We start from the raw sequence: 12,070 nt of genomic DNA on the forward strand, positions 1-12,070 counted from the left end.
TGGTCACCTCTCAGGAGCCTGAGAAGCAGCAATCTCCTGGAAGCCTGAGGACACACCTGGTAGCTTCGTGAAGAGATGTGCACAAAGGAGGGCATTGCCATGGTAGGGATCAGGCCTGACTCCTGTCCTTAAGTCTGTTCAAACACTCCTGTGCCTGGCCTCTTGGGGACCTCTTATAGCCCCCATAAGACAAACGTGTGAAATTTCAGTTGACACTTCTTCCAGAATGGCTGATGAATCCGGATCCCCCACCTGGCTTCAGCTATTGCATCCTGCCCTGTCCCCACTCTTTGTTCTTGCCAGGTCTCCCTCTCTGTGCAGATGTTTGTCCTGTTAACAGCAGGCAGCTGTTACCATGTTCTCTTGTATATCATACTCCCGAACCTCCTGCCTTCCAATTTGCCCAACTTATCCTGGCTTCATTCTGATTTTCCAGTTCATCGGCCTGGTACATAATTGTCTCCACAGATACAGTTACAGATACAGGCTTTAGCATCTTTCCTTTCTCAAATCTTTCTTAGACCAGAAGGCATGACTATGTGGCTTCTGACCTTGTCTCCAATAGAACACTCAATATATGTGTATGTGTGTTCTCCCTGTACCACTGAGTGGGCCTTCTACATGCAGTCTCAGCCTCCCTTCCTCCTTAAGCTGCCACTGCCATCTTTCCTGTATCCCTTCATGTGGGGCATGTATCTGCCTTCCCTCTGTGTCCTCCCCAGCCCTTCCAGCTGTTTCAGTGAGCAGGGATTTGCCACTCAAGTTCTCAGCATCATTTCCATTGAACACAGTGTCTCTAGGAATGCATGTGCCTTCTCCTTTAGACAGTACTCTCTATGGGAACTTGGTGTACTGTTGGCCTAGGCTTTAATGTTGAGCTTCCTCCGCAGGGGTGACAGATTATACAAGCATTCTTGGTCTCAGATGCCACTTTGAGACTAGACCAAGACATTTGTGGAAAAATTGGTCTGGGAGACCAAAATCAGGAGCACCTTGGACATCAGGAAAGTCTGGCCTGGGGAGAAGACAAAGAGAAGGGAGGTCTGTGGCCTTGTGGGAACAGGCTGCTCAAAGAGCAGAAGGCAGAGCATGGAACAAGTTCCTGGTAGCAGCCCCACCTGTGTTAGCTCAGAGGTCCCATCTAGAGGGGGATTTGGTGTGAAGGGGCCCGTGTTGACTTTTCCCAGCTTGAAGGCCTGTGTACCCTTCAACGTTGAAGTCTTTAGAATGGTAGACTTTGTAGTTCTTATCAGTGTGGGTCTAGGGTAGTGGAGGTGCTATCTCACTACGTTTGTGAAGTGGTCTGAAGTTGGGGGTGCCTCTGAAGTCTGGGCATCCAGCCAGAAGGAGCCCTGCTCTATAAAGGCCGAGAGGATGAGTACTAGCTAGAGAGGCCGTTTCCTGTGGTCCAGAATGAGGCGCTTCGTGCTGCTCCTTGCTGCTCTCGCCATCTCCCAGAGCCATGTGGTCACCAGGTGAATGTTGTACCCTGGGTGGGCAGGGGGACTGTTGCTCTTCCGGCCCTCAGACTCCAGGGGAATTTGCTTTCACTCTTGTCTTTACACACTGAATGTGGCCCCGAGGAGAGGGAGCCAGGCAAGAAGCCTGGGGGATAGGAAAGCATAGTTTCTAGAAAGAAAAACAAAACTTCTCAGTGTTTGGTCCCAGCTCTATCACCCTTAGTTTCTTCATCTGCTGTGAAACTAGAGTCTTCACAATGCCCATCTTTTAGGGTTGTTATGAGACTGCATGAGTTAATATTTGTAAAATGCTTCAAATAGTACTAGACCTACTGTGAAATCTATATGCACACTCATTAAGCTAGGTTTCCTGGTGTAAGAACTCCTTTAGAGAGGTCTGAAGGTTCTCTAAAAATAACTAGGGCATCACCTCTCTGGTCATGGGTTAGATGATTTGCACTTTACAGCTGAGAGCATTGTTCAGGGAGAGTCTCTGTGCTACCCGACACCATGTGGCTAGCACTGGAGGATCCAGGGCTCAGCCTGGCTGGACTTGCACTCTTGCTGCCTCCATCCCCATCTCGGGTGCTCATATGTGTGTTCTGCCAAGGCCTGAACACAGAGAAGACTGCATACCTTCTTGGATTGGATCCTTGAAAAGAGGCTGCGTATCTTTGCTAGTGAGGGCTCTCTGACAATGAATTTTTCTCAAGTCCAAGGTGTGATGGCAGCTAGATAAGAAACAGAACCGGAGATGAGGATCCTGGGGTGAATTCCAGGCAAGGGTGGCCTTTTGACATGAGGTAGCAGCTGCATTCTGATTATAGCTGGCTTTCCTCTGGAAGAAGAGGCTCCTGAAGTCCCTATATGACACCTATACTTCTGTAATCTCCAAGTTGTCTTTTCAACTAGCTCTTAGAGAGGACGACATGATTGCTAGAAGTTTTAGGGACTGTGAGATGCACAAAGTTCTACTTTAATCTATGGGGAGAGAAAATGGTTAAATGGTCAAGTACAGAATAAAAAAGTGTTGGAAAGGAAGGATTAGCCCTATTGTATAAGAAGAAACTGAAAATAAAGGCATTAAATCCCCTAAAGTGAAGATCCCAGGGCTCCAGCAGCCTCCCACTGGATGTGCAGAGGACTTGGAGAATCTCCTGGCGGAAGCTCAGGGCACTGTGGCAGATTTCAGGTTGCCAAGGAACACAGCAGAGCCAGGTTGAGAACTGTTTGTTTTTTTTGTTTGTTTGTTTTTAGTTTTGTTTTTTTTTCCTGCAGTTTTCTTTCTTGATCTTTTCTTCCCCAGTTGAATTGCCTTTATTATCTCAAACCTAAGCTGGGCCAAGAGGTCCAGTTTGGTGTCCTGCTCATACTGAGGAAGTCCTGAAGAATTTCCAGCCACTTTAGTGAAAACACTACTCAGAGAAGAGAAAAGCAATTGGCAAAAGGTGGTATCACTGCCAGAAGCAGGTGCCACTGTGTAGGAGACATCACTATCTCTGCATAGACAGGTCCTTCTCACTGTGTGACCGCTGTGCTTTGGACAGTTTCTGGCACACAGTAAGGTCACAGGGAGGATTTGGTGACCGAGTGACAGTGTTCTTAGTATCTTTCAAACCAGGAGTAACAAAACTTATCACTTAAGGTCTCATAAAATAAATGTAGCGAGTCTCTACCACACTGAAAAAGAAAAGTAACAAGAAATACCAGGGTGTTCTATTTAATGACACTAGACAGTGATCTGTATAGCAACATAGAATCTATTATTTTACTTTGGCTTATGATTTTTAAAGTTGGAAAGTCACTGGCAATGCCAGCGGATTGCCGGCCAGAGGCTGAGCTGGGAGCGAGTGTGGAGATGGTTCATGGAGCCCAGTCTTCCTTATTGTGACTTCACCCCATCTCCTCAGGATCCCTCTGCACAAAGGGAAGTCTCTGAGGAACACCCTAAAGGAGCAAGGACTGCTGGAGGACTTTCTGAGCAGACAGCAGTACGAGTTCAGTGAGAAGAACTCCCGCATTGGGGTGGTGGCCAGTGAGCCTCTGATCAACTATCTAGATGTGAGTGTCTCAGCAGACCTTCTCAGGCACAGATTCTAATGTTCCCAGGCTCCTGCCTTGCCAGAGCATTCCTTCTTCCAGGAATGGTGGAGTCTGTGGGGCATGGAGGCCACTTCCTTGCCATCAGTAGCTCTATAACGGGTCAGCAGAAACAGCAAAGGCAGCCCTCTGGTCTTCAGGGCTCCAAATGCCTTGCTGGATGGGTCTGAGTTCAGATGACCTTCACATACAGCATGCTTCCCTGGATCAGGGGGAGCAAGTCTTAGTGTGTGGCCATTAGATCTGGAGACGGCAGGTGCCTGGTATTCAGCTTCTAAGGCATGGGTTCTACTTTTCTCTTCTTCGCACCCAGGCAAGAACACCATTGTGCCCCTTTCCTTCCTGAACCCTGCCCCCCCGACCTGTCACTCATGGCACTAAACAACCGGTACTTTTATGCCTGTGTTTTCATTTCTACATCTAGGTCACAGTCCTACCCCAGCCTCAAGGGAGCTGGAAGCAGCAGGTAGAGTGGAAGTTTGAATGGGCTCCTGGGACTCTGCTCTCAGCAGGTGCCCTAGGTCTATGGCTAGCTTCTTCCTGCCTTGGCAGGGTAACCTGGTCTCTTTCCCAGGCAAGACTTTTAGTTCTGGCTCATGGTGTGCTTCTGAGCTGATTCCAGTACTACTGTATGGCCTGGGGAGGGGTGCAGAAGACTCTGGGATGAAGAGTCCTCCCTGTGGAGTGGGCACCACTTTCTCCTCTCTCCTTGATGTTCCTCTTCCTAGGTCTCTGAGTAGAGCTTGCAGGACTCACTCACAGGCATCTGTGCCCAGCATCAACTCCTCCCCAGTGCTCCCCATCCCTGACATCCCTGACTAAATCTCTGACTCAGAGCTGTCTGTTCTTAGAGCGAGTACTTCGGGACGATCTACATTGGGACACCACCGCAGGAGTTCACCGTGGTGTTTGATACAGGCTCCTCAGAACTCTGGGTACCCTCTGTCTACTGCAACAGCAAAGTGTGCCGTGAGTGATTCCCAATATGATCACCCTCTTGTCCCTTCCTTTTCTGTCCCCCAGATGAGGAAATGGAGGTCCAGAGAGGAGAAGGGTCTTGGCTAAAGCTACTGAGATAACAGGAAATGGGCTTGGAAAACACACATTTGGGTTTTCTTCGCTTTGTGTTTGGAATTACTTGGGCAGGGATTTGGGGTGGGGATTGACTTTTTTGACTAAACTATGTGACCAGGTTGTAGAGAGACCGGATTATGTATTTTCCACAGAGAGCACGGCGGATCCATGGCTGTGCTCTTATAAGGCCTAGCGAGGCTTTCCACCCTGATTGAGAATGTTGAAAGCAACAGGACACCGAGGAGCCACTAATTTGGGTCTTTGTTGCAGGAAACCACCACCGCTTTGACCCAACCAAGTCCATCACCTTCCAGAACCTGAGCAAGCCCCTGTTTGTCCAGTATGGTACTGGCAGAATGGAGGGCTTCCTGGCCTATGACACTGTCACAGTAAGTGCGATGGCAGCAGCCTGGGCTTCCCCGATGTTTCTCTGCAGTGACCTCTCCCCCAAGACCCTCCAGTTTCAATGGGTTGTGCACCTGGTGGGAATGAAGATCCCTTGGGTCCTGTCCACTGGGTGGCTTCTGAGAGGGATTCCCACTGGTACCCATTTGTGATGTCCCCTTCCTCCCTCCATTGCTGTGACTACTATCAGAACTCCACTTGAATTCTTCCCCAGTTCCTGGTATTTATGTTTCCATCTTGGCCAGACTTCTGGACTTGGGTCATTCACTCCACACACATTCTACATTTGGTCCCATCATCTGTACTAACCTTTCTTTTGACCTGTTTTGCCCCAGTCTTTGCTTCTCTGCAGAATGTTACTCTATCAATGAGGTCTCTCCAGCATCCTATAAAACCACATGCTGCCTATGGATTTACCCTGATTTGTCTTTCTTCTGAGGGCTCATCGCTCCTGACATGTTCTGGTTCTATATCATTGCTTTTAAAATCCATGATTGGCCTTTCCTGTTAGATTAAAGGTTACCCAAGGCAGGGACTCCTTTTTAGCCATCGCTATATCCTTAAAGCCTTACACACTGTGCATCAGAGCTCCTCAGTAATAGTTTGTTGGCTGAAAGAAAGAGAATTGAGTTAATTCCTTAGTATTTAGCCATTGCTCATTTATTCACACGGTGAATGCTTGCTCTAAGAAAGATATAGTGTGGGACAAGTGGAGAAAGGACCCGCTTGCCAAATGCTGTCTAGAAAAAGGCACTCAGGTGGCCTTGTGAGAGCAAGGTCTACACAAAAGATAAGTCAGATGGTTTTGAAGGTGCCAAGTACGGCATGAAGAAAACAAAACTAGAATGTATGAAAGAACACTTTGGTGGACATGGTTGCCTGTGGCAAGCTGGAACCCACACGATATACTTTAGGAAGCCAGGCCAGAGATGATCTGGGGTCAGCACTGCAGAAGAGCTGATTGCAAAAATCCTGGGACAGGGAGGAGCTAGAGCAGTTGAGGAAGGAGACAGAGGTCAGCACTGGGGGTGGGGATAAGCTAAGGGTCGAGAATGGGAAAAGTTGTGAGAGGCAGGACGAGAAGCAATGATTCTGTTCCGTGTCTACTAAGATGCAGGAGGCAGCTGTAGCCTGTGTGGCAGGTTTGATATCAGGTTTTAAGGTTCACATTTGCTGCCCGGTGTGGAGACTAATTAGTTTTATGGGACAGAGCAGAGGCTGGAGACCTACTTCAGCTCCGTGTGTGGCTCAGAGCACACATCTACCCTCTGGGGAAATGGGCAAAAGAAGAACAATTTTCTTTAGCGTGGTAAATAACTCTTCAGTAAACAGGCATTCAGTGACTGCACAATGGTTGTTCAGCTATTTGGCTTAGGCACTGATTGGAGATTCAGGCATTATTATTCTGTCTATCAGATAAGGGCCTGGGGCCTGGAGAGGAGCTTATTCAAGCCCAGTCAGCAAGTGACTGAATAGGGACCCACATGGCACCTGCTTTGTGCACGGCAATGCCCATGGGAAGACCACGGGAGAGGACCATGACTCCAAGGTGCAGCTGTTTCTGCAGGCAGCCTTAGAGCCATCATCAGCCAGCCTACTTCCTTTGGGCTTGTGCCCGACACGAGACCTGTGTCTGCACCAACACTGTCCCCTCTTCCTCGTCCAGGCTCAGCAGAGCAGTTCTTCAAAAGCAAGCAGAGAACATGGAGGACCCAGCCCACTCCAGTCTCTTAAGTTAAAACTAACCCTGTGTTACCTATCAAAGTGAAGGCAGGACAGCGAGGGCTGGCATTCTGACACTGGCCTGTGATCCCAGACTGGCTGCCCCTATCCCTGGGATTCTCCCTCTCTGGCTGCAGAAGCTCCCAGGGGGAAATCATCACGACAGTTTCTTTCTTTCTTTTTTTTTTTTAATCTTTCCAGGTCTCTGATATTGTAGTGTCCCATCAGACTGTGGGCCTGAGTACCCAGGAACCGGGCGACATCTTCACCTACTCTCCATTTGATGGCATCCTGGGCCTGGCCTATCCTACTTTTGCCTCCAAATACTCAGTACCCATATTTGACAACATGATGAACAGGCACCTGGTGGCCCAAGACCTGTTCTCCGTTTACATGAGCAGGTAGGGGCTGCATACACCAAAGGTCCGACTGATACCTGGTAAGCACTGCTGGCTAAGGTGAATGTCTTCCCCTTGGGGACACTAATGTGAAGGTACATCCAACTATTCAAACTACCTCCATCCTGGTTTCTGGGCACCTCCGACCTTCTGTCCGAAGACCTTACTGGAATCATTCGTGCAGCTAGAATTTACTGGGCCGAAGAGGAGATGATTTCCATTCTATATCTCGATCCCCCACAAAAAGCTAAGCCTTACTGGGGATGTGTTAGAGGGCTTGTACGTGCTAGGTCCCAGGTTCAGTCTCTGGCACTACAAATAACAACAGAAACAAAGCCTGTTTCCATCTCTAGATAAGGGCTTTTAGCCTGTTCTTCCTAAGAGAAAGGGTCTCCACATCATCTGTCAATGTCTTTGAGATCCTCAATCCCAAAGAGTCCAGGGCTCTCCTCCCACCAGAGAGAGAAGGAGGGTTGCTTACTCAGGAATGTGTGTCGGAGCCAGGCTTCAATCCCAGCTACAATGTTGCTGCTTTATTTTCCTGCTCCTTGTGATGACCTAGCTCCTCTCAGACTTGGGGTAGGCGGCAACACAAGGAGAAAGAGACCACCCCCAGGATAGGAAGCTGAAGAGAGGAGACCCCATGGACAGAGTAAGGTACATCTCATTCACGCATGCATTTAGATATTCATTCATTCATTCATTCATTCATGTACTCCATGCATATTTGCTGGGCCTTTATATGCAGGGGTTAGGCCAGGACATGGGTACACACATAACCAAACAAGACAAGCTAGAAAATATATTCTAGCAAGGGAAAGAGACAGCACACAGCTCTTCACATTGTAACCAAGCAGCTGAGAGAAGGGTGTCGCAGCAAAGAACGGGGCAGATGGGTGCCTTAAAGCATGGGATGTCCACTCTGACAATGTGCATGCATGCCTGTGTGTACGTGTGTGAACATGCACACAGGACAAGGCAGGACATGATTCATTGATGGTGAGTGAGAATTATCAAGGCGTGGGGTGGAGAGCCAGTGCATTTTAGGCAGCAGGTTCTATGCTCTAGAACCTGGAGGTAGGAAGGGCTCATGTTCTGGGTGTGGGTGTGGGGATGGAACAGTGTGGATAGATGAGGCAGTGAATGAGTGTGTCCCAGTAAGCATTAAACATGCAACCATATCCCCGAGGGCGCAGAAGGGATCTGGCTCTGGGAGGCAGTTTTAACTCAAAGTGTGGGGCCTTGTGGAAGATCTTCCAGGGGTGGAGGTTCATGGGGCTGCTGGGAGGGTCTGAGGATAGCATGTCAGAACCTGGTGGTCCCCTGACCTGTGTGGTGTGTTGCTCCCTCCCCTATGGCAGTGCTGACTCAGGGCTGTGAGGCTGAAAGGAGCTGGAAAGCCCGTTGAGTCTCAGTGAAGCCTGCCAGAGGGAGAGGCTGCTGAGGTTGCCCTGTTGGGTTGGGAGAGAGGCAGTGAAATAAATGCCTCTAGGTCTCCACCCGTCTGCCTCGGGGATGGGACTGGGCGCTCTTCCCCAGCTGGGTGCCTGCTGCTGCTGCAGAGAGGTCTTTCTCCCTTCCAGGAATGAGCAGGGGAGCATGCTCACGCTGGGGGCCATCGAGCAGTCCTACTTCATAGGCTCACTGCACTGGGTGCCTGTGACTGTACAGGGATATTGGCAGTTCACAGTGGACAGGTAGGTGAGCAGAACCGAGGTTCTGGACCCCTGCGAGAGGCTTACTCTTGCTGTGTGGATGGGGGGGGGGTCAGTAGCTGTGAGATTATTGGTTGATTCTGACAACTAGCTTTGCAAAAGGTTATTGTTGTATATGCAACCTTGCACTGATTGGCTCTTTGCCGGAGGCACCGTGATGAGCGGTTCTATGGCTGTCTCATTGGTTGCCCCTGAACCTGTAGGAGGTGGGTGCCAGTATTGCCCCCAGAGTGTAGGTTATAGACTTATGATTTGGGCCTCATGACCATCGTCCAAGGAAGCCAATTCATGGATTACTCATGAGAAGCCCAAGTATATACAAATGGTGGGAGACTTATCTGAGACAGGTATTGCATAAACGGCAGAGAAAACTTGAAACTGGATCTTTAGGCAACTAGTGAGTCTTCAGTCCACCCACGGGATGGCATGCAGGTGGATTGTTTTGTTGTTTTTTGGGATCCTTGCAATTTGAGCTGTTCTCAATTCAGCCACCAATTGAGGGGGAAGAGTTCAGTCTTTGATCTTGGGAAGTTTTGGCGGTTCTAAGAAGAGGCTCAAAGGAGGGATTTGGACCTCCCGTCTTCCTTGAGGATTCTGACATGGGTAGGAAGGATCCAGGGGGAGAAGGCTGGTTATAGGTTGGTACCCTGAAGCCCTTCTATTTAATCTTTTAGGATCACAATCAATGGTGAAGTGGTGGCTTGTCAAGGTGGTTGCCCTGCCGTTCTGGACACAGGCACTGCCCTGCTGACGGGGCCTGGTAGAGACATCCTCAATATTCAGCAAGCCATTGGAGCTGTGCAGGGCCATTATGACCAGGTAAGGTCAGGCCCTCCCCTTACTTCCAGAAACTCCCTGAATCAAGAGCCCCTTTCTACACAGAAGGAATGTTGAAGGAGAATGTTGGGTGAGCCCATTTGTTAAAAGTGGCCAATGTTTTCCTTCCAGCGTTGGTCTGCCCTTGCTGTGAGAGCTTTATGCTTCCTTTGCATGGTGGCTATCATCTCTTTCCTGGTCCTGAGAGCCTATGCCTTTTGTGGCTCGGTAACCTTTGCTGCACCTTCTTGTTCTACTCAGTCCACCGCTACCACCAGTCAACCCCTCTCCCTTTTTCCTGAGATAGTTGTACACTTTGGCTAGTCCTATAAGGAAGACACTGTCCATGTGTTGCTGAAAGCTGATACCTCCAGTGGGACTATTGTTTTGAGACCCGGCCCCATCTGGACAGCCTCCGTTTCCCTTGAGAAGAGTCATACAGTGTGGAGGAAGGAGTTCTGTACCATCAGTGCCTCTTTTAATAAGTGACATTCTTCTTTCTTCTCTTAGTTTGACATCGACTGCTGGAGGCTGGACATCATGCCCACCGTTGTCTTTGAGATCCATGGTAGGGAGTTCCCACTGCCACCCTACGCTTATACCAACCAGGTATGTACTTCCAGAGATGCTCTGGGTCTATCTAGCATCCCTTCCCCCTGGAACTTTGATGAAGACTAATGGTGTGGGCCAGACCAAGAATACCAGGCCTCTCGTATGGGTCACAGTATTTATCATTGAGCTTCTTTGTGTGGCCACTATAGAGACTTGCTGAGAGAAACAGAAAACAGGAAGGACAGTGGAGGAAGGTTATACATTGGATCCAAACTACCCATCAGGGCCTCTATCCACTGTTCAAGCTTCTAAGCCCTGGTGGCTTAGAATTCCACCTAGGGTTTCCTTAGCTCTTTTTGGCTGCTGTGGGCCTGCTGGTCTCAAAGTGGCCAGATCCTGAGTACCCTAAACTAATGACGATTAGGGTGATGGATGCTGAGAGTCTGATGGTAAGGGGTTGGAAATGTGGGGTACAGTACATGGGGTCAGGACTCAGAGTCACAGGGCCTCACCAAATCACCGAAGATTAAGTCAATTTAATTTTCTTAAGATCTATTTATTTATTTAAGCCTTTAATCCCAGTATGTGGGAGTCAGGGGCAAGAGGATTTCTGTGAGTTTGAGGCTAGCCTGATCTACATAGTGAGCTCCAGGACAGCCAGGGCTACATAGAAAGACACTGTCTCAAAAAACAAAACAAAATTTTAATGTTTTCTTTTATCTGAGTATTTTGTCCACATACATGTCTACATAGCTTGTGAGCCTAGTGCCCACAGGGGTTAGAATAGGATGTCAGATCCCGTGGAACTAGAGTTACCAATGGTTGTGAGCCATCATGTGGGTGCTGGAAACTGAAACTGGGTCCTCTGGAAAAGCAACAAGTGCCTGGTAACTCCTAAGCTCTCTCTCTAGTTCACTGTTTTAAATTTTAATTATTTTTAACGTGTGTGTGTGTGTGTGTGTGTGTGTGTGTGTAGAGGGTATATGCATGTGAATACAGTTGCCTGTAGAGGCCAGAAGAGGGCATAAGATCCCCTGGAGCCGGGCTTACAGAAAGTTTTGAGCCACCCAATGTAGGTACTGGGATCTCTGGTCCTCTGCAAGAAGCAGGTTCTGGTAATTGCTGATCAATCTCTTCAGCCCCTACTTTCTTCATCTGTTGAGTGTGATGAATCTCATTCTCTTTGCTTGCCTGGGAAGGTGATTGCAGGATGCAATGAGACAACAGAGTAACTGAGTGATGGGGGAGAAAACCCTTGCCATTGAATCCAACCTCATCGCACTCTTGCTTCTTCCAGGTCCAGGGCTTCTGCTCCAGTGGCTTCAAGCAGGGCTCCCACATGTGGATCCTTGGGGATGTTTTCATTCGGGAGTTCTACAGTGTGTTTGACAGAGCCAACAATCGTGTTGGGCTGGCCAAGGCTATCTGATACACACACACACACACACACACACACACACACACAATTTATCAAGTGGAACATTCCCAATAAACACAGCATTTCTTGAAAGACTGTTTTCTCTTGTTTTGAAGGGCACTGGAGCTCTGCACCAGTATGAGGTTGGGCTGAGGCTGCCATGTGGGCAGAGCTGTGGGAGGGATGGGGATATGTTGGTAGGTAGAAATGGGAGGCCTATTTTGAACTGTGGTGGAGGAGACTAGGTCTGTGTGCCCGCCTGACTTTCCACTCTAGAACTTTCTAGAAAATGGTATTTGAGGAGTAGAGGTAGGGCTGAGTAGAGAGCACTCAGCCCACGGAGAGGACATCTCCAGCTTCACAAAGAGTAGGATTTCGTTGCTCTTGCGGACATGGATCGGAGATGCAAAA

General features: G+C 48.9%; 1 protein-coding gene across 1 annotated transcript; it reads left to right on the forward strand.

Annotated features, from left to right (window-relative positions):
* The first annotated feature begins 1,413 nt into the window (after positions 1-1,413).
* Positions 1,414-11,671, forward strand: LOC110291784 (chymosin-like). The gene is made up of 9 exons (XM_021159050.2): positions 1,414-1,475; positions 3,371-3,521; positions 4,412-4,529; positions 4,905-5,023; positions 6,963-7,162; positions 8,743-8,856; positions 9,549-9,693; positions 10,201-10,299; positions 11,540-11,671. The coding sequence occupies exons 1-9, from the start codon at positions 1,414-1,416 to the stop codon at positions 11,669-11,671; spliced, it is 1,140 nt and encodes a 379-aa protein (XP_021014709.1).
* Positions 11,672-12,070: the final 399 nt, after the last annotated feature.

This window comes from Mus caroli, unplaced genomic scaffold, assembly GCF_978045245.1.
Source record: "Mus caroli unplaced genomic scaffold, Mus_caroli_1 scaffold_3, whole genome shotgun sequence".
Lineage (NCBI taxonomy): Eukaryota > Metazoa > Chordata > Mammalia > Rodentia > Muridae > Mus > Mus caroli.

Bases quoted from the DNA above. Each gene is read 5' to 3' on its own strand.
- LOC110291784 (XM_021159050.2), top strand. From the start codon at position 1,414: ATGAGGCGCTTCGTGCTGCTCCTTGCTGCTCTCGCCATCTCCCAGAGC. The intron at 1,476-3,370 runs GTGAATGTTGTA...CCATCTCCTCAG, and splicing joins CAGAGCCATGTGGTCACCAG to GATCCCTCTGCACAAAGGGA. The intron at 7,163-8,742 runs GTAGGGGCTGCA...TCTCCCTTCCAG, and splicing joins TTCTCCGTTTACATGAGCAG to GAATGAGCAGGGGAGCATGC.